The sequence below is a fragment of the Myotis nattereri genome, assembly GCF_964212035.1.
Source record: "Myotis nattereri genome assembly, chromosome: 1".
NCBI classification, from domain to species: Eukaryota; Metazoa; Chordata; class Mammalia; order Chiroptera; family Vespertilionidae; genus Myotis; species Myotis nattereri.
Window position 1 is genome coordinate 166,674,671 of NC_138075.1, and position 26,539 is coordinate 166,701,209.

General features: G+C 40.4%; 1 protein-coding gene across 2 annotated transcripts in view; it reads left to right on the forward strand.

Annotated features, from left to right (window-relative positions):
- UNC5C (unc-5 netrin receptor C) overlaps positions 1-26,539 on the forward strand; it is a 372,030-nt gene that overhangs the window by 212,087 nt on the left and 133,404 nt on the right. For both annotated transcript variants that reach the window (XM_081109270.1, XM_081109271.1), the window contains exon 2: positions 4,428-4,649. In XM_081109270.1, coding sequence (XP_080965396.1) covers positions 4,428-4,649 — 222 coding nt within the window. The remainder of the gene's footprint in view (positions 1-4,427; positions 4,650-26,539) is intronic.

Below are 26,539 nucleotides of genomic sequence, written 5' to 3' on the forward strand. Positions count from 1 at the left end.
ATCAGACTCAAGGTGGGCACTGGGGTACATCCAAAAGGAAAATCTGAACAGATAAAACCGCACACTTTCACCTGCACACCATTGCAGGCACCTGTGCTTAGAGAATTGATTGGAGTCTCGGTTTCATAGTTTGAAAAGCCATATCTTTTCCAGAAAACATCTAATCACCATAAGAAGCTGGGGAACACCAAATGCATTCCTAAATGAATCTTCACTGATAGAGATGCAGTGTCATTTCTCAGACATCCCATGGAGTGGAACGCTCAGTAACTGACACTATAGACAGAGCCAGCTTCCTGGCTGTGGGGCCCATCCTGTCACCCAGGACCTGGGCTTGGTTTAATGCTCTGCCGTCACTGTCTCTGAATTCTTCATACATTTTAACAAGGATGCCCGGATTTTCACTCTGCAGTGGGCCACATAAATTTCCTAGCCAGTTAGTTCGTAGATGTTATTGTTATAACACTATATGTGTAACTGAATTTGAGACATTCTACCAGGGGTGGGCAAACTTTTTGACTCGAGGGCCACAGTGGGTTCTTAAACTGGACCGGTGGGCCGGAACAAAAGCATGGATGGAGTGTTTGTGTGAACTAATATAAATTCAAAGTAAACATCATTACATAAAAGGGTACGGTCTTTTTTTTTTTAGTTTTATTCATTTCAAACGGGCCGGATCTGGCCCGCGGGCCTAAGCTCTAACATACCTTGTGAATCCTTTAGGAATGATCAAAGTTGTCATAATATTTATGCTTCTATAAGGTTTTCATTGACCTCCTGTACTGTGCCTGGCGCTATGCCAGACTTATGGAAAGTAAACATGAAAACAACGTAGTCCCCGCCTTCAGAGAGTATTTATTCTAGTGTTAAGCACTTGTTTCTATGTAGTCCTGGCTTTTAAAAATTGGGAATAGTTGCATAAAACTGGCTGCAAAAACTGAAAAGTGGATTCTTCCACATATGTGTGAGGCAAATGCGTAGTGCAGATGAACTAAATGTTCCTGGAGAGGAATGTGTACATGGTCCTTTTTTTTCTCGCTAAATACACATGTGTTTAGTTAGGATCATTTTTTCCTTGTTAAATACATATAGATGTAGCCATGCTGGTTCCTTAAATACTCAGCAGTTTCCCTTTAAAAGTTTGGTTGAAGAGAATTGGGTTGCTTGTTTGATTTTTAAAACTTACTCTAGGAAAAAAATCCATTTCATAAAAAGACAATTTCTGAAATACCATTTTATTTTAAATTTAATGCTGACTCCATTTTTGTCTAGAGCAAGGAAAGCGTTCTCTTAGCAGGCTTAACCTGATGGCCGGGGAGCAGTTATCTGGGCCTATTTCCATGGCTGGGCCTGGTACCCAGGCTAACAGTGGTGAATGGAGAATGAGGGATTCCTCACCACCCATTTGCATGTTGTTATATCTCTCCCACTATACATACCTTACTGGCACAGAATCTTGAAAATTATCTTCATAAATGTCATTCCCAACACCTGAATTGAGTACTAGAAATGATGTGCCATATTGCCTGATGTGAATTCATCTAGAGCATAGACTTAAATATACTGTATGTATATTATGAGAAATATTAATAAGCTAATATGCTGTGGTTAGTTAAGGTATCTTTCTAGATCAAATTTAAGACATGAGATTACTGCAGAGCTAGAATTATATGCAAAAGAAACACACTGGATTTACCACATGATGAAAACATTTCAAATGATAGAAATAATTCCTATTATAACTTGCACCTTAAATGTTATTAAGCATATTGAAAAAAATCAACACTTTATAAAGCCTTGAACCAAGACATAGAATTATTTTTCTTTATTTGTAGTAATCCTCTTGTCTTAAAACCCCCAATTAAGGAAATACAAAGTTATTTTGTCCACATATTTTTTTAAAGTACATTATTGAATAATTACTTTTTTCCCCCTGAACTTAACAGTGTTCCTTCTGACTTGAAGATATGTGTGACTTCCTCAGCTTCCCTTAGACCTCACAGTAGTGTACAATAAATAATCAGAAAAGAGAAATACATGCGTTGGCAAGGCAGGGTAATCAATGTTTAGTGCCTCTCTATCTTTCTGTAGAATGTAAGTATATAAGTACTTTTGTTACATTATTGAATAAGGTAAGGAAATATATAGCCTTCAGATGTCTTGTAATCATCATTCCTTCTAAAGGAACAAGTCTCACCTTCTAAACCAATGGCTTGGATGGCTTTTTATATTTTGCATACCTAAATAAATATATTGTTATGAAAGACATATGCAAGTTCTTGTGTGTATGAATATACACCAATAGTAAAAATAAATCTAATTGACCCTCTGGCTTCATGAACAATAATTAAAAACAATAGCTAACATTTTACAGCGTTCGGGTCTGATATTTTATGAAGCTTTATTGATTATCTGCAGCCTGTCATTACATATAACAGGCAGTGCTTCAAAAGAAAAAATTGAACAATGCCTTCAAGACATCAGCTCCGTGCTGATGGATCTAATACCTCAATTCCCCATTCCTTTGCCTTTCTGAACTATTGTTTATTTAAGCAGTTTTGAGTGTTCTTGCATATTGACTAAAGGAGCTGAAATTGACAGAGGTGGAGTTATCCTGTGGCACCCTGACAGTCTGGATCCTGTTGTTTAACAATAGAAAAACCAGAAGTGAGGCTCTGCCTAAAGAAAGCAAATTAAAAAAAAAAAAAAAGTGAGAAAGGAAGCTAGCCACAGGAAACGTCATTTACATCCAGTGTCAGGAATTTAAAATGATAGAGCAGCTTTGAAAGCTAGTTTTGTCTGTGATGCAAGCAAAGCCAATTTTTACTGCAAAACAAATAGGCAAAGACCGGATGCATTCCTGATTGACAGCTATCCCATGACCTACATGAAAAGTCCCTGGCCAGGGTCCTTAGTGGACAAACATCCACGTAGTCCATGGCTGTCTGCCAAAACAGGTCAGCAACTGAGTGACATGTGAAATGAGTTGCAAGGTAACATCTGAGCGATCAGTCTTCAACTACCAATACCATACCCTCTATTTGCTACTGAATAAATATATATATATATATATATATATATATATATATATATATATATATATACTTTATAGAACTTGTAAAAACTTTTAATTGTGACCTCAGAGTTTTAAATTTACATATTAGCCTGGGGTGCTTAATCAACATAGAGAATAAATAATAATTGTAGTCTCCTCTGCCACTCATAGGAAGAGAATTATCGGGCTTAACTTATTTATAGTGTATGGGAAGACTTTTCTTAAAAAATACATTTTTATTGATTTTAGAGAGAGAGTCAGGGGGAGAGAGAGAGAGAAACATTGATGGGAAACATCAGTTGCTGCCTCCTGCAGTCCCCTATTGGGGAACAAGCCCACAACCCAGGCATGTGTTCTGATCAGGAATCAAACCAATGACCTCTTGGTGCAAGAGATGACGCTCAATCCACTGAGCCACACTGGCTGGGCTGGAAGACTATATTTTTATTTCACTTTGATGAAATGTAAGGATTTTTTAAAGGCACTTGTATTATTTTTTTTAAATTTGGAATTATGCATAACCCAAATTAAAAGAAAATATACCTTAAAGTGTGCAAATATCTCAAGGGTTTTTAGGTTTTGTTTATTCATCAATGTTACAACAGCAGGTGACAGCAATATACTTAAACATTTTCAGTGATGTAAAAATGAGACTATTCTTCTTCATAATAATATTTAGTAATATAATGAAAATAGGTTTGACTACTCATATAACACATCTGACATTTGAGGTGTAGTTTCAAAATAAGATCAAACAGAATTGCTAGATTCTAGGCTCCATTGTGGCTCTCCTGTTGTCTGAATTGAAGTTATCATCTATATTTCTAGTACTTAGCATAATTCTGAACTCAATAAATATTTGCGGTTGAATGAATGAATATTTTATGTGGTGCACTTTTAAAAATAAGGGTAGATTTGATCCTTAATTCATGTTTCTAATATTCCTTCTCAGTTCCTTGCAAAGATTTACCTGTGAACCTTGTGTTTTTCAAAAGAATTTTTCAAAATTTGCTTTTACTTTTATCAACTCTCAAGGGTAACACTTTATAGTGGGAGGTATAGTACTATATCTGGAAATCCCAATTTTAGAGGAAGACAAACCTGGGTCCTGATGGCACTTCCACTATTTTCTACCTGTGTGCCAGGGCAAGATATTTATTCTCCCTGATGTTGAGTTCTGCCATGCACAAAAATGAGAATAATCTAAATCCTTAACTGAGCAACCAGTCAGTAGCCCTAGCGTACCGCCTAGTGCACAGCAGTCATTCACATTGCTTCCTTAGATTACAAGGCATTATTTTTAAATGAGTAGCAAGTAAAATGCAGGTGTTTACTATATTTGAACATTTTCCACTTTCTTCTTTTTTACCAGATGACGACTTTTTTCATGAATTGCCAGAAACTTTTCCATCTGACCCACCTGAACCTTTGCCACATTTCCTGATTGAGCCTGAAGAAGCTTATATTGTGAAGAATAAGCCTGTGAACCTGTATTGTAAAGCCAGCCCTGCCACCCAGATCTACTTCAAGTGCAATAGTGAGTGGGTTCATCAGAAGGACCACATAGTAGATGAGAGAGTGGATGAAACCTCTGGTAAGTTCTCCATTGCATTTGGACTACGACTTAGGATCCACTTACTACTTTAGCATGTTGTCATACTGTCCTTTCAATTAGGTAAACTGAAAATTGAGTTATTATTCTGTGGCCAAAAGTTTGAATCAGTTTGGTTAGTATTTGGTGATCTCCTTTTATGCGTTGCAAAATAAAATGTGATAAATAAATCTTGACTTGATTCCTGTTGGATTCCATGGAACTAAAACATGGTTCATGTTAAGATAAATAATGAAAATTAATAGACTGAAGAAATGGTAAATGCTGTAGTGAAAGATGCTGTTGGATTTCACTTCTGTGTCAAGAACTGGTGTCAGGTCTAAATAGCCTGTGATTGGGGAACACATTCAACTCAGGATAAATTGGACTTGTTTACATGACTCTCCAATGTTAATTCACATGGATAATTTCTCCTTATACTTTTTCAAACAATCTAAAGTGTTATAGATTCAAAGTATCCTGTATTCTTACCTTACGTCTTAAAAAATGAACCCTAATTACTTAGCTCAGCAAAAGGTAAACTGAGGGTGATTGGGAATAGTGATAGTGTGGGGTCCATGCAGAAGAGAAATGGTGAGTGAGTCACCATCTATCAAGATGCATCTTGATCAGAGTATCTTTGCTCCTGGCATGGTTCAAACTCCTGATTGTATTGTGCTGTAAATATTCTTAAGAGTAATAATAAAAGCGTAGAGAGGATGAAGTTGATTTTAATAACCTGTGAAATTTAGCTTGGCTATAAAGGAAACTTTCTTGATAGCAATTATTTACTCCACAGTGGGTGACTTAAGAGAGTTGTGGAATCTCCTAGAGTTATTTTAAATTGGAAAGATATATGTCTTTCCACGGTGGGCTAAGTGTTTTTGCTCTCCAGCAGGGAGACTAACAATGTGAACTTTCAGATCACTTCCAGATCTGTGACTTTATAAGATGAAGACATATATTTTAAATATTAAGACTTCGCTGATCCATATTCCCAAGCTAAATAGTGCCTATATGACAAAAGTGAAAGCACTGAAATATCTTCATTTTCATTCTTAAATATGGATACGTTTTGAAAATATTAATTGATCATATTTGTATCCAACTGTGGGATTAACCAAGGGCAAGCAAAGGCCAGCACTTGAGGGGGATCTGCTTTTAATGTCTCTTAAAACATAAAGAGCATATTGAGGTGGTGGGACATAAAGAAACAGAGCAGACTGTGAACCGGCTGAGAAGAGGCATCTTTCTAAAACACACGTGAGGCATATATTTCTATAACACAAATGGTCTGAGAAAAATCAGGTGGCAGCTCTACCCAATTGTTTGTCAGTTTGCGAATCAATATGCTCACTGCATGCTAGCTGATGACTGCAGAAATGACTGGGTAGCCAACTGCAGGGTAGCTGACTTTAGGAAATTGTCCCACCTCTTGGTCTAATTACTCAGAAAATAACTACACCAGATGTCTTCAAAATCTCAAGTGAATTGAGTTTTATTTGTTTTAGCTCATTTATTTGTAAAGATTTCAAGCACAGAAGTTTTAATGGTAAGAAGAAAAGAAGGAAATCATAAAAGTTAAAATGAGAGTCACAAACATATTTAGGCTTCTCTTTACCAAAGTAATGAAATGCCTATGTAGGAATATTAGAAATAAAAACAAAACTGCTCTGACATTGAGAATGTCTGACCAGAGAATACTCAAACTTCTAAGGCATTTTACAATGCAATAAAGATGATTTTTCAAACCACAAGGTAGGCAGGTGGAAAAGTAAAAAAGGAGGTCACAGTTTAATTCCCGGTCAGGACACATGCCCGGGTTGCTGGCTCAAAACCCAGAGTAGGGAGTTCAGGAGGCAGCCAATCAATGATTCTCTCTCATCACTGATGTTTCTATCTCTCTCTCCCACTCCCTTCTTTTCTGAAATCAATAAAAAATATATTTAAAATAAAATAAATTATAGATTTTAGGGCTTTAATGTCATCATCATCATCACCACCATCATCACTAGGAGACAAATTCAATTAGTTGGTTGGTTAGTTGGTTGGTTGGTTGGTTTCATTGGTGGACAAAGCCTTCTTAATGAAGACAACATGGAGAAGTCTTATAATAAAGCATTAGAGGCCTGATGCACGAAAATACGTGCAAGAGTAGGCCTTCCTTCCCCCAGCTGCCAGCACCAGCTTCCCTCCTCCAGCCACCAGCAGGCACCCGGGACCCGGGCTTCCCTCCTCCGGCTGCCCACAGGCACCTGGGACCCGGGCTGGCTGCCCTCTGGCCCTGGCTTCATCAGGAAGGATGTCCGGATCGACATCCGGAAGACATCTGGTCTAATTAACATATTACCCTTTTATTATTATAGATTATTGATTTGAACATCCAAAGAAAACCAAGGTACAGACCCTCACTCTGAAAAAAAAACACACACCAAAAAAAACCCCTAAAAAACAAACATAAAAAAACACCTGGTTATATCTGTGAACATACTAGTATATAAATCAAAGGGCTAATTTAATTAATGTATAACTATGTCTCTTTTTTTATTGAATTTACTAGAGGTCCAATGCATGGAATTTGTGCACTGGCAGGGTCCCTAATGGCTGCCGGCTGCCAGCTGGGTACTCCCTCCCTTCCCCTGGTTGGTTCCGCCCGTCAAACTCCCAGAAGAACTCCAGTCAAGGGGAAAATTTGCATACTATGCTTTTATTATGTAGGGTTGAGGTGATATTGGTTAATAAAATTATATACTAGTAGGTTACAGGTGTACAATTCTACAATACATCATCTGTATATTGTACTATGTGTTCACCACCCCAAGTCAAGTCTCCTTCTGTCCCCATTTATCCTCCCTTTACCTCTTCTACCTCCCTCTCTCTGGTATTAGCCATACTGTTATTTATGTGGGGGGTTTTGATTGTTTGTTTTGCTTAATCCATTTACCTTTTCCAACCAGCCCTTCAACACTCCTCCTTCTCTTAAAGATATTTAATCAAAAGATCAGCAACCCATTAAAAAATTCAGCAGAGTTTGAACATGGAGATATAGGAAAAAAGGCAAATGATTAAAAGGCATCTAAGGAGATGCTGTCCAGATCAAAACAGGCATTAGTATACAGGGCTGAAAAAAGGAGTGGATAGAGAATATCTCATACTTTGTTGATGAGATTGGCACAATCTTTTTGAAAGACAATTTGCAAATAACAATCAATACTTAAATGTATGTACCCTTTCTCCACTAATTACAAATTTAGACAGTCTAAAGGTAAAAGTCTAAATGAGCACAAAGATTGCATGCAAGGTTGTCCATTGTACCCTTGTTACAGTAGCCTATCAACAGCTGTTTGTTCATTCCTAGGCTGGAATACTATGATGCTTTTTAAAGCAATGAGGTTTCTCCACATATAAAGCTATAGTAAAATCTCTCAGATAACATTTTAAGTGAAAACTGAAGTATGGAACTGTATATAATATTTTCTCATTATGTAGGAAAGAGGATACACATATATTTGTCTATGCATTGGGATTTTCTAGAGAATTATAACAAGTAGTTGGAAGCTCAGGATCTGGGGTGATAGGAGATTTCTTTTATTCTTTTTTCCCTCCAATTCTGTGAATGTGTTATTTTCATAATAAATAATGAAACCTTGGGGAGAAGGGGTAAGCTCAAAGTACTTTATTGCATCTTTTTGCCTGCTATCACAAGTCTCCAATCTCTACAGTATTGGGGGAAAAGCATAGGTCTCTAATAGTTAAAGCTCTTTGCTTTCCTGTGAAATCAGAAATATTATGACTGGTATTGAAATTGAACTGCTTGGTTTTGTTGGTGTTATTTTTAATCTCTGAAGCTGGATACACTCGAAAATTTTGTCCTCAAAATCTCCACTTAAAATAGTCTGATTATAGTTTTGTTGGAGTCTTAATGGTTCCTAATCACAAGACATGTTAGAATACATTAAATCTTGAAATATATTACAAATTGGAGAAATCTTTTTGGTATTTAAAAATTAAAATTGGTTCTCAGATGACAGGACAGAGAGAAGTCTTTGCAAACCAATTAATCTTTATAGATACCTCCATTTTATTTTATTTTTTTTAATATATTTTATTGATTTTTCACAGAGAGGAAGGGAGAGAGATAGAGTTAGAAACATCGATGAGAGAGAAACATCGATCAGCTGCCTCCTGCACATCTCCTACTGGGGATATGCCCGCAACCCAGGTACATGCCCTTGACCGGAATCGAACCTGGGACCTTTCAGTCCGCAGGCCGACGCTCTATCCACTGAGCCAAACCGGTTTCGGCGATACCTCCATTTTAGAATAATGATATTGGAAGAATGTTTAGTGGCAATCAGATACATTGCCTTGCAGCTGAAAATAATCAACTGCATTCAAATATATTCTCATCAAAGGTACCTTCACATTGAAAAACTAAAGAACAATAAGCTGAAGAAAATAATGACAGTTCTTCTCTAACTCAAAAAATGTTTCCTTTTAAATATGGAATATTAAATAGACTCACTTGCTCTGAAGTATGAAGCAAACAATTATTTTACTCACTGAGCAAAGCTATACCACTGATCATAAAATGTACTGATTCAAGTTCATTCATTACTGGAATTGTTTGCCTTTCCATCACTTAAACCACATTTGCATTTCTTGCAAATATGTAATATTAGAAACAGAAAAGTGGAAAGCAGATCAGATGGTTTAGAAATTTTCAATATTCAGAAGCTCTTGATTTGGTAATCTATATATATAAAGAGCCAGAGGCCATCACAACCAAATGGATGACCGAACGGACGACCGAAAAGGCTGAGTGGGGTAACAAGGCCGGCAGGGGAGTTAGTGAGGGAGGACCAAATAACTGAGCAGCAGGCTGTGTGGGCTGACCAGGCCGGCAGAGGGGTTAGTGAGGGACGACAAAACAACTGAACAGCAGACTGCGTGGGGCGACCAAGCCGGCAGGGGAGTCAGTGAGGGATGACCAAACGACTGAACAGCAGGCTGTGTGGGGTGACCAGGCGGCAGAGGGAGGCAGTGAGGGGCGACCAGGCAGGCAGGGGGCACAGTTGGCACCAACAGGCCTGCAGGGGGGGCAGTGAGGGGTGACCAGGCCAGCAGAGAGGGGCCGTGAGGGGCGACCAAGCTGACACGGCGGGGGGACAGTTGGGGGCAACAGGCCAGCAGGGGGGGAGTTGGAGGCAACCAGGTTGGCAGGGGGGTGCAGTTAAGGTTAACCAGGCCAGCAGAAGGGGGCAGTGAAGAGCGACCAGGCCAGTGGGGGGCCGTTGGGGGTGACCAGTCCTGCAGGGGGGCAGTTGGGGGTGACCATACTGGCAGGGGGGCAGTTAGGGGCAACCATGCTGGCAGAGGGGCAGTTAGGGGCAACCATGCTGGCAGGGGGGGCAGTTGGGGCAACCAGGCTGGCAGGCAGAGGCTGTTAGGGGTGTTCAGGCTGGCAGGGAGGCCAGTAGGGGTGATTAGGCAGGCAAGCAGGTGAGCAGTTAGGAGCTAGTGGTCCTGGATTGTGAGAGGGATGTCCAACTGCCGGTTTAGGCCCGATCCCCTGAGGGGTCCCGGATTGGAGAGGGTTCAGGCTGGGCTGAGGTGATCCTCCCTCCCCTGTGCACTAATATCATGCACTGGGCCTCTAGTATATTAATAAGTAACTAAGTTTCTTCAGAATTCCATTGAAATCTTGATCTGTTCAAAAATTTAAGGTTACATTTTTAAGCAAAACTCAGGCTTGGCTGCTTGCTTTCTTTCTATTTTCTATTTTCAACCCTTGTTTCCAGGATATCTAAGATTCATCAACAAAAAGCAACTATTGCCCCTCTACGAAGAAGCAAGGGAGTTTAGAAAGATTTTCCCTTTACATCCCACATTAGCACAATGTTATCAATAGGAGCAGCACAACAACAATAGAAAGAGTGCCAAGCTTTATGCTGGATGCCTTACACATATGAAGTCATTTAGTTACCACAACAATCACATCACATAATTTTAGGGTTTGTTTGTTAATGATAATACTGGGGCTCGGCAGGATAACGAAACTAACTTGCCCAACTCTAACAGATAAGAGGGGACAGAGGCAGGAGGTGAATCTCTGATTTCAAAGCCTTTTCTCTTGGCCCTTGTATCCAGTGTCTCCCTAAATTCTGCCCAAACTACTATACTCAGAACAGACTAAAAATTAAAAAAATAAAAAGAGCTATCTATAATAATCTATAATAATAAAAGTGTAATATGCAAAATCACAGAACTACTAAACAGCAGAGCAACCATCCAAATGACCTTCTGGACGACCACGCTATGACACGCACTGGTGCCAGGCCAGCCAAGGCAGATGTGATGCAATTGTTTGGGGAGCCCATCATCACCCCACGATTGCCCCACAGAGGGAGGCCCAGGCCACCTTCTGCACAGTTATTGATCCCAGGGCCCAGGCCGGGTGGGCAGGGCCTCCCTCTGCTGGGCGATCGATCACGGAGCCCCGCGATCTATCGCCCCAAAGTGGGAGCCCCAGGCTACTTGGCCAGTGGCCACAGAGGAGGCCCAGGCCACCCAGCTGGCAGCACTGTGGCAGGTGGGTGGGGCTTCCCTCTGCAGGGCAATTGATCTGGGGGCCCTGCGATCGATCACCCCACAGAGGGAGGCCCAGGGTAGCCAAGTGATGGCACCCCATGCCTGTCACCTGTAGGGGGAGGCAACTGGCGGCAGGGGTGGGGGGGGGGGGGTAGTGCTGCACAGATGGCAAGCAGTGGCAGGGGAGAAGGCGGGGCCAGCTGCCAGCAGCTGGTGCAAGGAAAGCCCCAATAGACCCTGATCACTGGCCAGGCCTAGGGACCCTACCCAAGGAGTCCCAGATTGCAAAAGGGTGCAGGTTGGGCTGAGGGACACCTCCCCACACCCGGTGAGCACTGAGCATCTAGACCTATATAATAAAAGCCTAATATGCTAAGTGTCTGGTCAACTGGTCAACCATTCAACCAATCAAAGAATAATATGCTAATGATATGCTAAGGCCACTCGACTGCTCACTATGATGTGCACTGACCACCAGGGAGCAGTCAACTGGTCGACCAGTCACTATGATGTGCACTGAGCACCAGGGGGCAGGCACTCCAACTGGTAGGTTAGCTTGCTGCTGGGATTAGGCAGATCAGGACTGAGCAAGAAGGGCCAGACATGCCCTGGAGCCCTCCTGTAGTGGCCCCTCCCAAGCTGGCTAACCTTCTGCATCTCTCCCTGGCCCTGGTTGTGCACTGTGGAGTCCCTAGACCTGGCCTGCACCCTCTTCACAATCCAGGACCCTTGGGGGATGTCGGAGAGCTGGTTTCGACCCGATCCTGCAGGCCAGGCTGAGGGACCCCACTGGTGCACTAATTTGTGCACCGGTCCTCTAGTGTAATATAATGACCTCTTTTCTCAGGAAAAGAAATGTTGATTCAGTATGTCAGCTCAACTTTTATCTCTCGTGCTTTCATCTGCCTTTCTTGCCTTATGTCAGGTTTTCCAAATATGGCCTTTTGTGATTCTTTAATGTAATAACTTAAGATAGTACTTATGATTTGATACTTTTTATTCTTGAGTGTATTTAACATTTATCCAAATAACAAAAGGTGAGCCCTGACAGGGAAAGAAATTGATGAAGCGAAGCTATAAATGGGCACAAATTTAAGTGAACTGCATTTCTCAAAATGGAGTTCTCATAGATAAGCCATGCTCACTCAGTTCCCTGTTTATTGCAGTTATGGCACGATTGAAATTCTTTCTCCTCTTATATTTCTATCTCATACACCTCTTCTCTCCATTCCATGACCAAAAATAGAAATTTCAGCTTCATCCTTTACTCCAACAAAATGATCATCAAATACAGCCAATTTCACCTCAGAATTCTTCCACAAAACAACCTTCATTTTTAATTCTTGCTGCTGTTCCCTATTATAGGCCTCCATTATATACCCCTTAGTTTATTTATGAAGCCTCCCAACCCTTCTTGATTTCAGCCTTTCTCCTAGCCATCCATTCTCCAGGTAGTTATAGGTCTAAGTCAGCGGTTCTCAACCTGTGGGTCGCGACCCCTTTGGCGGTCGAACGACCCTTTCACAGGGGTCGCCTAAGACCATCCTGCATATCAGATATGTACATGACGATTCATAACAGTAACAACATTACAGTTATGAAGTAGCAACAAAAATAATTTTATGGTTGGGTCACAACATGAGGAACTGTACTTAAAGGGCAAGAAGGTTGAAAACCACTGGTCTAAGTGTTTATATTATTTTAATTTCTTAAAATACGTAATGGCTTTCTTTTCTCCATGGAACAAAGTACATCTTCTCTGGTAATATATTCAAAAGCTTCAGTACAGTCTGTTCCTAATCAAACTCTCTAGCCTTATTCGAATAGCTTCTCCCCCAGCACATGCCTCATATACTAGGTCAATATGGCTTTTTCCTGAAACTTCATTCAATGAACCACCAGGGTCTTATCAATGCTATTTCATGAGAAGAAGAAGAAAAAAAAGCAAACCAACAAAAGCTTTATGGTTAAATAATTTAGGAAATTGCAACAGTTATATTCTCCTTTTTGAGGAAAAAAAAAGTCAATTTGTGTGTAAAAGTCCTGCAGTTCTGCAGTGAAAAACATTTTTTAACCTCATATTTGGCAGCTAAAATCTTTTTCACAGAACCTTTATCATGAGAACTTAACATCACCCCATTACATGATTTAGAAAATGCTGCTTATATAATTTCAGCAGGAAATTAGGTGGGATTTTTAAAAATTTATTAAATGAAGGCAAACACTCTTTACTCTATGCTATTATATCTTATAATCATAGAAACGATGTTGTGAGACTACAACAGTAATTTAAACTCTGAATTATCAGCATGCTCTTCATTAAATAAAGTGTGATTGGTTTTTCGTTATCTTGACTTGGTAGTCCTACTTATGGCCCATGGAACTTTAGGAAATAGGTCTGTTCACCTTCTGGCCTCTTACTAATCTTTAATACTAAAAGGGACAGTTCTCTTATCAGTCTCCTTTCCCAAGTTATTGCTCCTCTGCAGTGTAAACATTATGAGATGAAGCATAAGCTCCGTGAAATCAGGGATTGTGTCTTTCTCAATCTTCTAGTTCATGCATAACTTGGTGTTGGGTACTTTTAGGTGCTCAATACATATGTATTGTATGAATTAATGACTTTATACCATACTTTCTCCCACCCCACCTCTGTTAAAATCTTACTCATTCTTAAAGAAGTATCTCAAATGAAATCTCATGGATGAATCTTTCTATAAAACCCAAGTCAGACATGTCTACATTTCTCTTATTGTACTTCCGTTTTCATTATAAATGTGAAGTGTAAATGTGTAGTAGGTTAAACCATATGAAATTATCAATATTGAACCATTTTGAGGAACAAAATGGTAATTTCTTATAATTTAATATCATATTATTTTAAAGTGTTATATTCATCTATAATAAAATAAAGCATAATATGCTAATTAGACTGGACACCTGAAGGACCTTCCAGACGTTATTCCGGATGTCTTTCCGGACAAAGCCACAGCACATTTCTGAGGCGGAGCCGGGGGAGGACTTATTTGGACCACAATATACCTGGCCGAGGCAGAGGCGGTTAGGGGCACTCAGGCAGGCAGAGTGGTTAGGGGCGATCAGGCAGGCAGGCAGAGTGATTAGGGACAATCAGGCAGGCAGGCAGAGGCAGTTAGGGACGATCAGGCAGGCAGGTGAGCAGTTCAGGGTGATCAGGCAAGCAGGCAGGAGCCAGCAGTCCAGGATTGCTAGAGGGATGTCTGACTGCTGGTTTAGGCCCGATCCCACCCGGAAGTCGGACATCCCCCAAGGGGTCCCGGATTGTGAGAGGGTGCAGGCCAGGCTGAGGGACACCCCCCATGCATGAATTTTGTGCACCGGGCCTCCAGTATATAATAAATACATATATTTACGTACATATTTTATATATATAAAACCTCTGTCTCATCCCGGCTGGGTGGCTTAGTTGGTTGGAGCATCATCCTGTACACCAAAAGGTTGCAGTTTCAATTCCCATTCAAGGCGCAAACCTAGGTTTTGAGTTCAATCCCCAGTTGGGGCACATATGATTGATGTTTCTCTCTCTCTCTCTCTCTCTCTCTCTCTCTCTATCTCTCTCTCTCTCTCTCTCTCCTCTCCGTTCCTCTCTCTCTAAAATCAATAAACATATCTTTGGGTGAGGATTAAAAAAACTCAGTCTCTTCAACTAGATTGGAATGGTATGATATGATCTATGTTTTCTAAAGCTTTTGCCTTTCTGAAATTTATAACACAAGGCACTGAACACAGAGGATGATTAATAAAATTTTGTTTTGTGGGGTTATAGCCACTCCTCCTACTAAATCTGGGTAACTCAAATTTAGTGAGACATACTGATGATGTTTTATTTGGAATATTTCATGAATAGGTAATTTAAGGAATACATTACGATAGCATAATCTCTGTAAGAAGAGTTATTTTACACATTAAGTACACATATCAGACCAATCATTATTCTCCATGCAAAATAATTACTTTCCGTTCAGTTCTTGTTGGCATAGTGAACATTTTCAAAAGAAAATTAGATGGGCTTTGTTTACATTTTAGTAAATGATGCATAAAATTTGTAAGCTCTATTGGAATTGTATTCCATAATCTTTTTTAAATTTAAGTCAATAGGAGTATTGCCTTTGCAGGAATAGAGGCTAATATCTATAATATATGTGTCTACCAATGAAGAGAAATTATTCTAGAATATAAATCAATTAATATAGCATCGGTATCCTTCTCAGAGATATTTATTTTAATAGCAGAGCCTAACTTTTTTTTTTCTTTTCACTATGAGGCTGGCCCCAAATTAAATAGAAAATTGGCAAGGATCCATTTAGTACATGAAGGCGTTTCCACTTAGTCAGTCTTACAACTTGGCAGGAAAGTAGCTGGAGATAACACAGTATCAATTATCCTGAAATAAATACTTTCTCATAGTCTTCTGTTAGCGCTCACAATTGATTCATCCTAATTTCACATTGACATTAAGAATGTAAACACCTGGGCTGACATTGCCTATATAATCTCAGCTGCAATTACAAAAACACGGTTGGATCAGAGTTCCAGAACTTATATTTTAACTGTTCTTGTCATTCCATTCTAGCTCAGAGATCCTGTCAGCTAGGTGCATGGTTTGGTCTCTCTCATTGTCTATACACCTGGTGTGTGTCTCTGCTCTTAACTTACAAACAGAAGTGAGTGCTTGAAAATTTTTAGGCTATACGTTTGGAATTTTTTTGTTTGTTTGTTTCAAATCTACTTTTGTTGTAAAGTTTTTAATTGTGATTTACTCATTTTTAGTAACTTCAATATTTGCAAATATTAATTTTATAGACCCTACATATACACCAAGACACCCTGAGTATACCATATCTGTAGAACTGTGTAATTTAACTTAACTATATCCCATGGGGAAGATTTTTAATGTTTGCATTACATACTGTATAGAAAATGTTAATAGCATGTGTTTATTGTACAGATCCAGCCCAGAACATGATTGTAAAGTAGAAGCAGGAAAGCATTACACCTTTCAATACAGTTTTAAGCAAGCTGTGTTTCATTAGAGGAAAACAGAAATTTTCTAAAATTACATACAGGGAGACTTTTGAATGTAATAGACACAAAGGAATTCTCTCTTGGCAATTAACACTTAGGGCAAGGTTACTTGTAATGCATTTCTCTTTTTTCTTCCCACAGGTAAGATGAAAACATTGATTAATATAGTTCAGTCAGGAATATGCCTATAAGTAGATATGTAGGTACATACATATGTATATGTGTGTGGGTGTATTTGTGTGTGTGTGTGTGTGTATTTTTCCAAATTTAGAAAAGAGTAAAAATGTGCTCGCTTTGGCAGCACATATACTAGAAAAGAGTAAAATCCAGTGCTACCCATCATCAGGCCCACACAAAGGCTACATTAAGAAGCAAGAGTCCAAGGCCCATTCTTCATCTAGATTACTTGCTACCCAAACAGAGCATTTCAGGAACAAAACTAGTAGTTGTGTTGCTATAGCAATTTTGCCATGTGTCCAGCAACCATGCATATGCTGTGGCTTCAGGTTTTAATATGCCCACTTCAAAGCCAGGATAGCACAAGTGTTAAAAGTCATGATGTATTTCTAAGCTAACCTTTGGTTATACTGTGTGAGGGTTTTAAGGAGAGTTTCTTGTTCTTCATTCACAGGAAGAAACATACTTAACAAGTTTCTGGATTGCAATATGAAATAGATTGATCATCTTGTTTAAGGGACTTTAAGAAAAATTTCAGTTTGAAAGAGAGAGAGTTAGCTTTCTAAAGGAACATGCCTTTTTTCTCAAAATTGAAGTGTTCTTTTTGGTCTCTATACCTATTGTGTTAAATATAAAAATATCTGGTTAGTACATATGAGATAATGACCTAGATTGTTGTCCTTTTTATTCTGTGATGTCATAAAATATTATCCATTCTCTTGTAGTCTCTGTGTCACTAATTCTTACTATCCAAAATTCTCTCAATAATTTGCTTAAAATTCTGATGCTATTTTCTCTCTTCACCCCAACATATTTGTTGGCATTTGAGAAGACACAGCAGAGATTGTTTTAGTTAAAAACGTGATAATCAATGAGTGATATAATGCTAACCTTGAGGGGAGTGTGCTTTCGTGGGACTGGGCCCTTTAGTCTTCTCCCCCCAATCCCAGCAGTCCCTCAGCTGGGGATTCTCAGAGCCCTCGTGTGGATGCCTGTTGAAATATGCACTCGTGCCACTTCCTCTGAAAAGCACTATTTGGAGATACGCAGCCAGCATGCATAACATGAGAGCTACAATTAGCAAAATATCAGGACCTGGTCTAAAAGCAAGCATAGCATGTAGGAAGCATAATATGCAGCCATGAAAAACAGTTCCGATTAGGGAAGTCTTGGACTCACTTGTGATTTCGTTGAGGGTTTACCCTGATGTTAAAAAAACAACAACTCTGTTTTGGAAGAAATTTCCAAGAACATGAAGGCAAGAGCCACAAAGAAAGGCTAGGGCATTAGCTGTCAACCCCGGCTGCATATCATAGGGAGGGGGTGATAGCTGAATACCCTATGGCCTGGCCTCACCCCCAGATTTAACAGGGAACAAGGCATCGCTCTTTTTTTCTTTTTGGTCTACCTGTTTGGATGTTTCAAGCTCTCCACTAATGCTGGTTAACGAGGCCTGGGGAAGTGGAGAGACACTGTGAAAACGCAGCATAGAGGCAGTACAGAGAAGTGCTGTTCAAAAACTATGGCCCAGATATTACTTTGCTGTAAGCAGACACATGTAAGACTTATGCACTTAATATCACAGTCTGGAGGGGGCAAAAGAGAGAAGGAAAGAGAGAGACGGAACAAAGTGTGTGCTTTACCATTGCTCAGGTCCTCCTCTCTTTATGAGAATTCATGAAACCTTCTGGAGGTCCCGTGCTATCGTGTTACCTGGCGGAGCGCCCTGCTTCCTTCAACATCCTTCCCTCTGTCTCTGCCCATTAAGCTTCTCAGGCTGAGGGATAGCAGCCTCCTGAGGGAGGAGGGGGAACTCCAGGCCTTGAGTGAATTAAAATTTAGCTGGAAAAACCCAGGGGAATGTTCTGTACAAGGCAATTCCAGGAAGGGCAGGGAATGGATGGCATGCCTCTTGTTATAACCCTGCCGCGATGATCCGAGACAATGATGCCCTCTGTATGAAGTGACGTTCGTGACTAAAAGGCTACCTCCCCACACCCATTCCACTGAGTATTCCTGAGACCAGAAGAACACCACATGGCAGACCACTGTTCCTCACCTTTTGCTCCGTCAGATTCTTGAGTCCACTCTCCAATTGTAGAGACAGAGAGAAAATGCCCTTAGTCGCTGTATTAGTTTCTTAGGGCTGCACAGTGATTTACCATGAAAGTCATGGCTTAATACAGCAGATGGTATTCCCTCGGTTCTGGAGGCTAGAAGTCTGAAATCCAGCAAAGCCCCACCACCGAAGGAGACTCCAGAGGAAAATGTGTTTCTTGTCTTTCCTGGCTTCTGGTGGCTGGCCTGGCATTCCTGGGCTTGTGGCAGCATCACTCCAGTCTCTGCCTCCGCCTTTCCATCATTATCTCCTCTGTATCTGCCTTCTCTGTGTATCTCTTATAAGAACACATCATTAGATTTAGGGTCCACCTGGGTAATTCAGGGTTGCAAGATCCTTAATTTAAACATTCACCTGTTCTGGGGATTCATTTGTGGACATACATTTTTAGGGGCTCCCGTTCCACCCACTACAGTCATTAAGCATTTATTAAGAAAATATCGCTTAATATCACTGTTCAAAAAGCAACGAACCTTAACAGACACTTCGCAAGAAGATATATAGATGGCAACTAAGCATCTGAAAAGTTGTTCCACATCATACATCATCAGGGAAATGCAAATTGGAACAACAATGAGACACTACTACCTACCTATTAGACTGGCCAAAATCCAGAGCGCTGAAAATAACCAATCCTGGCAGGGATGTGGGACACCAGGAACTCATATTCATTGCTGGGGAGAAAGTTTGGCAGTTTCTAACAAAACTAAACATACTCTTACCATATGATATAGTTATTGCACTCCTTGGTATTTTCCCAAAGGAGTTGAAAGCCTATATATCCACACAAAAACACAAATGTTTATAGCAGCTTTATTCATAACTTCCAAAACTAGGGAGAAGCCAAGATGTCCTCAAGTAAGTGAATGCATAAATAAACTGTAATGCTTCCAGATAATGGAATAGTATTCAGCACCAAAAAGAAATGAGCTGTGAAGTCATGAAAATACATGGAGGAAATTTAAATGCATATTACTAAGTGAAAGAAGCCAGTGGGAAAAGGCTACACACTGTATGATTCCAACAATATACCATCCTAGAAAAGGCAAAATAATGGAGGCAGTAAAAGAAACAGTGGTTGATGAGATTAACAGGGAAGGAGGCATGACTAGGTGGAGCATAGAGAATTTTTAGGGCAGTGGTTCTCACATGGTATTAATGGATACATGTTATGATACATTTGTCCAAATCCATAGACCGCACAATAGTAAGAGTGAATGTTAAATGTGGACTTTGGGTGATAGGGATGTGTCAGTGTAGACTCATCAATTGTAACAAATATACCACTGTGGTGGAGGATGTTGATAGGGGATACCATGCATGTGTGGGGGTGAAGGTATATGGGAAATCTCTGTACCTTCCTCTCATTTTTGCTGGAAACCTATAACTTCTCTGTTGAATACCAGGAGAAAAGAAGACCATGATGATGGAGGCAGGGAGGAGGGGTGGTGGGACCTGAAAGTGAAGGCATTTACCTGGATAATTTCCCTCACTTAGTGAATAATCTCTAAGAGAACTATAAATGGAGCAGGCAAGGAAAGCGTTCCCTGGCGTTCTTTACCAGCTTTCTGAAGCCTCCCCAATCTGTTGCATTGGACTGCGAGCCAGATACAGGAAAAGCACTGCTCAGCCAGGCTCCGGCATATCGCTCACTCCCCTTATGCCCACGGCATCCTTGCCAAGCTCTGCACTTTAGCAATCATCCTGTCTCATGGAGACCTGGAAATTCTCATACCCACGATGCTTAGGACATTTTTTTTCCTGACGGAGTTGCCAAAATTAAACCAAAATTGCCAAAATACCCCAAAGGGCTTCACTTGGTAATTGCCTGCACACAAGGACACACGCACACTCCTGCTTGGCCTACAACACAATGGGAATGTAAATGCGGTGTTAATGCAGTCGCTCTCAGTTGGCTTCCCAGATGGCTTCAGTTCAATAGACTTTTCCCCCTGATTTCCTCGGCTTCTCCTAGCAAGTGCTAAACAGCCATTATGCCTTTTCCTGAACATCGAGATTCATCTGCAGCGACTAAACTGCCTCCAAAGTGCTTCAATTTTGCATGAGCGCTAAGCTGGGGACTGGGAGGCATTAGCAGTGCTGCAGGCCCAGATCATTAGAAAGAGCATGTAAATCCTCTGAACCAGAAATAAAAAGCGCAGAGATTTCCTTTGTGAAGTCCCAACTGCAGCTTTACGTAAAACACAAACCTTTGGCAAGACTGTATGTGTTTTCTTTTCACTTTCTACATTTTATTTTTGCCTTTTATTTTTTAACTTTGGCCCATGTGGTCTTTTTGTTTTTTGCAGTGAGATTTCTTTCAGAGTCAGGAACTCAGGAAATAATAGCCATGCACTGTTATTAGTTCTCTTCTTAGGACACTAGATCCCGCTGCACTTTAAATAGGGATGGAACTTCACAGTGTTGCACAGGGATGGCTCACTTAATAGACGGTTCAGACAAACCTGAAGCTGCATGAGTAGCAGGAAGCTTGCAGAGGGATGGGTGACGCTTTTGAGGCATGTATGGGGGACGTACATCTATATTATTTGGTAAGCATAGGTGTAGGAAGTGGACAGGTATTGGGTTATGGAGAGGGGTTGGGGTAGAATGTAAAGGCAATTGTAAGGCGATCGTCAAAATCTCATGAGAAAGAAATTGTACTTCTCATTTTTCTTCTTTTTTTAATATTTTTTTATTGATTTCAGAGAGGAAGGGAGGAGAGAGCGATAGAAACATCAATGATGAGAGAGAATCACTGATCAGCTGCCTCTTGCAGGCCCCCCAGTGGGGATCGAGCCCACAACCCAGGTATGTGCCTCTGACTGGAATCAAACCCGGGACCCTTCAGTCCCCAGGCCGACTCTCTAGCCATTGAGCCAAACCAGCTAGGGCTCATTTTTCTTTTTCAATTGATCTTATGTGAGAGAGAGAGATGAAAGAGAGAGAGAAAGAGAGAGAAAGAGAGAGAGAGAGATCAATTTTGTTGTTCCACTCATTTATGCATTCATTGCTTGATTCTTATACGTGCCCTGACCAGGGATGGACCACAACCTTAGAGTATTGGTGTTATCAGTGGGGCCGCCTGTGTTCTCACTTGTTGCTGGTGGAAGTTGAGCTCTTGGGGTGCTGGGGGAATAAGAATTTCCTGAGGCCCCCATGGGTGGATGAGGTAGTGTGGAAAGTTTTATTTCTATAGAATGAAACCCCTGGGTTTCCAAGGTCCCATCTCCTTCCATCCCACCATGGAAAAAAATCCATTTTTTATTTCCAACAGAGATAGAACCAAAGCCACTTCCCAGAGTGTCTGTATTAATAAGTCACAGTCCAGTCCAGCACCTGGCTAGCTGTGAGGTCTGCCTGGCCGTGGGCTATACTGCTTCTAGGACCACATGGTGGCTAGTCTGGGTCATGGAACAAATCAGATACAGCAGCACAAGCAGCAAGAGGGATGAGAGAACAAGAGAGAGAATTCCTTTGTTTCTGGGGATTTTGTATTCCCAAATTTCCGTGCACTTGCAGTGGCTCACCCTCTAGCCAATTATCTTTGTTCCCAAGTTAGATCGCCAAGCAAGCACATTCCCTATACCATCCCAGCACATGTTCATCTTCCTCTTTGTTGGACTGCTTTCCCTAGTGAATTGCAGGGAAAGGACCCGTGGTTCCCTGGGGAGTGTAAACCTGCAGCTTCCTGGTGAAGCTGCCCAGATGGCCATGCTTATTATCTCTGGCCTCTCCTTTGCCCCTTTTCTATTATTAATATCAGCTGGCTAGTTATGACAGTAACATGGGAGGACACTCTAACCAACTGACCTACCCTGGCCAGGGCCCTTCTCATTTTTTAATAACTACATCCATGTACATTATTACCTAAAAGTCTTGTTTTTATTTATCAAGGTGAATCTATTTTTATCGGTACTTAATCTGTATTTCTATCCCTACTGCCCTCCCAGTCTGCTTGTCAAACCATCTTGCTGCAAAGTAAAAGTGTGCTGGTGGTCAGCTGGAGCAGTACCTTTGAGAGGACAGGCATGGAAGGGTTGGCATTCTGAGCGCCCTGCAGCTGTCTGCTGTTAGGCTGGCCCAGGGCCACAAGCCCATGGAGTTGTGACAAAAAAAACATGATGGAAAGGTTGACCTTCCACCTCATTCAGTATTTCCTTTGCAAGAGAATTTTTGAACTGTTATGATAGCATGTTTTTGTCTATAGCGTATCCATTCAAGAATAATAAACCAGGATCCTTTTACATGACTACTCTATATTTTTTCTCTTTTTTCATATATGTATATAATAGGTCAGGTTATGTTTCTTTTAGGATTCTGAGAGTAAAAATAGTATACATTTATGACCAGATATAGTAGTTCATTATTTATCTCTAATATATTTCCAAGGACATTTATTTCAAAGGACATTTATTAAACTCTGATTTATTCAACACTGCATATGCAAGTGGGGCCTGACATAAATGTGACTAAATGGGCCCCTGGTAGGGTATGAAGTAAATGCACTTCAACTTGTAGGTAAAAAGAAAATACTAGGTGAATGATATGCATATACATAGACACAGTAATGTTAGGTGCATGTGTATACTGTCTGTGTAACATCCATTTTATGCTAAGGCCCAGTTTCGTTTGTCAGCATGTTGTAAGCATCCTTCAGACAGAATAGTCTTAACCATTAATTCCCCTTTACTAAAAACATAGCTAATCATGAAAATGTCATCATCTTCATTAACAGGAGTGTCATCACAAAATATTATTTACTGTGACTCCACACCTCATGACACTGAACCGCACACATTAAGTAGCCAGGCTTTCCTGTTCCCCCATGGAGACTGTTTATCCAGTAGGTATGTATCCTTTGAAGGGAATACATTTATAAAAGGAAGAAAATAGCACAAAACTTTGCCTGGAGATATGAACAACACATGATTGAAGCTGCTTGTTCAGTTGGCAGTATTATACAGTCACATCAATGTATCAGGAAATCAGAGCTCCGAGTGGGACACCATCACTTCTCCTTCCTTCTTCTTCTTTGTGATGCTAATACAGAGTGGATAAGAAGACGAGTAACACACAGCAGCCAGAATCAGGTATCACTCTTCTAAAAAGAAAAATATTATAAACATAATATTTTGAAACTCCTACTTTGTTACATAATGAGCAAATTCCTCTGTTTTATAGCGTTTTGAGCATATGTTAGTTACACGTTCAGGTATTTGAGAAGTTGGAATGAATATAAAGCTTCTCTGTGTATCTAACAAGACTTTGCGGAATAAAAAACAATTTAATGGTTTGGAGCTAAGCTCTAAATCATAGTGTTACCTGCGATGTGGGCTCTCTGTTCTTGAGTTCAGCAAAGAAAGAATTCCCAGCCAAGGACTCTAGCACAAGAGGAAGTTTATTTCGCATGCAAAAGGAACATACACTCAAAGAGAATAGTTGAGTATGCTGCTTAGAGAGCTGCCCTGGCCTTTTAGAGAGAAAGTCACAGAGACAGAAGTGAACCCAGTGGGCTGCTTGGGCTCAGGAAACAAGTTACAGAGGCAAAAGAAGGCCCCTTAGAGGTTAGGAGAAAAGGAAGCTAAGATGCACACCTGAAGAAGGGAGGTGCAGGAGCATGCACTGTGTCCTTTATCTTAAGGGTTTTTATCTGTTTTTCTAAAGATAGTAATTCTAGGAGAGGTCTCAAGGGAGGATCTCAATAGAAGAGTGATTGGCTTTCTAGGTGTGTCCTTAATGTGCTGACTCATCAAAATGAGCTTATATGGTTAAGGTTTTGATCACTACTGATTGTGGTAGCTAGGGAAGGGGGTCACTGGTCATTGCATCTGGTCCTGATGCAGCCATGGCATCACTTCATTGGATTTTGCTGCTTGTCTGGGCCTGGACCTGAAACACAACTGAGGCCTACATGGTATCTCTAGTTTGACCAAAACTCTTTCTCTGCGTACAACCAACCTGAGGCTTTGCTCCTAAGATTATTTGATGCTGATCAGAACCTCATTGTCCTGTGGGCTTCATGCTTAAGGGAGTGGCCATGCAAGGGAGAAGAAGGCAGGTGAGTCAGGGCGCTGGAGGAGGCCAGTTAGAATCAGCTATCTGTCTCAGTTTCCCCATTCCACTGGCAAAGGAATTTTCCTAGCTTCTTAATTTCCTGCCTCAATAGTCAAAATTGAACCAAAGTATCATGAGATTTGTAAGTATTTTCTTCATCCACTTATTCAATAGTCATTTATGAAGACCCATTGTGCTGTTCCAAACATATTAGAGTATATCATTTATGTCTGTGCTGTGCTAACCTACAGTAACAATGAGAACACCACAAAACAGACTGGCTCAGCCATGGCAGAATGGGACATCTGTCCTGCAGGAAGATGCCCTTGTTTGCAGTTCAGCACAGCTCCCTTGGGTCAGGCATGGACCTAGGCTCTTCCAACTGTGGCTTTACCATCCTCCTAGCCCTCATCCTCTTCTGCATCCATCCAGCAGTAAAGGAAAGGCAGCAAGGAGGACACCCACCAGCCTCTTCAGCAGCATCACCGAGAAAAGTTACATGTCCCTTCCACTCACCGTCTAGGGACTGGAATTGTTTCTGCGGCCACTTCTGAAACAAAGGAGGCTAGAAAATGTGATCAAGTCATGTTCCTAGGAAGAGGCAAGGAGCTGACAGGCTTTGACATGCAGTCTGTCTATAAAAGTACTTTCTCTTAAAGATTTCTTTTGATCAGTCTTTTTTTTTAGAACTATCTATTCTTATTCTCCTGTTAAGTAAAAATCTTGTGAAGTACACTGGTAAAGAACTATCTATTTTTATTGATTTAAACTAAGAAAATAAGAAATGTAAAGGCCTCTTTAAAGTTACTCATGATGGTAGCCAAGCTAAGATCAAAAATCTGGTTTATGTTCTTTCTTTTGGTCAAATATTCCATTTTTTTATATTTAGCTCTTTCTATCAGTAAAAACTTTCACACTACAGAAAACAAACCCAAATTTATTTTTACTTGATAACTATGAATATTTTAATGTCACTAGGATTTCTTAAAAATTCAATTCCTTGGATTTTCTATTTAAGTAGCTGTATCAACTCTACTGGAGTAGGATTTCTAATAGATCCAATTCTGCTCTCCCTCCTGGGCACGCAGGAACACTACAATTCCTGGCACCCTTGCTATTCAGCCAAGCCAACTGATTACTTCTAGTCAACAGACTATGAGCTAAAGTTATGTCGCCATTGCTGAGCCAGGTCATTTAAGAGCAGGTATGAGCTTTCTCTTCTCTCTTCTCCTCACTCAGAGACCCTGGTAGCCATGATTAAGAGGATGTAGATTCAGCATAGATGCACCCTGAATCGCTAAGAAAACTCCTGTGGGACAGCTTCCCTGGGGACTTTTGTGATAGAAAAGTAAGCTTTTACTTTGTAAATAACACCCTGAAATGAGGGGTGTTATTTAATACACAGCATAGCATAAACCATTCCAGGTCCTGAAATCATATTAGCTTATTTAAGGGCTTATTTTGCTAAGAGTTTTACATGTATCACTTCATTTAATCCTTAAAACAACCCATTGAATTAGGAATTTTGATTTTTATTTCCTATTAAGGAAAGCGAGGCAAAGGAATTTTCTCAATTTCATACATGTAGTCAGTGGAAGAATCAGAATTTGAACCACAACCTCTTCAAAGATCATACTCTCAATTAAGTTACTGGCCAAGGATTAATTAAAAATCAGGTTTTACCTGCATATCTGTAGCAGTATTATCTTCTGGAATTCTACCTAAAGCTTTGTGTTTATCAAAAACGAAGTACAGTGGGGCCTTGACTTACGAGTTTAATTCGTTCCATAACAGAGCTGGTAACTCAAATTATCGTATGTCAAATCTTAAAGTGAATGAGTGAGACACGTGATGCTGGGCTGATGTTGTGGCGTTCACTGTGACG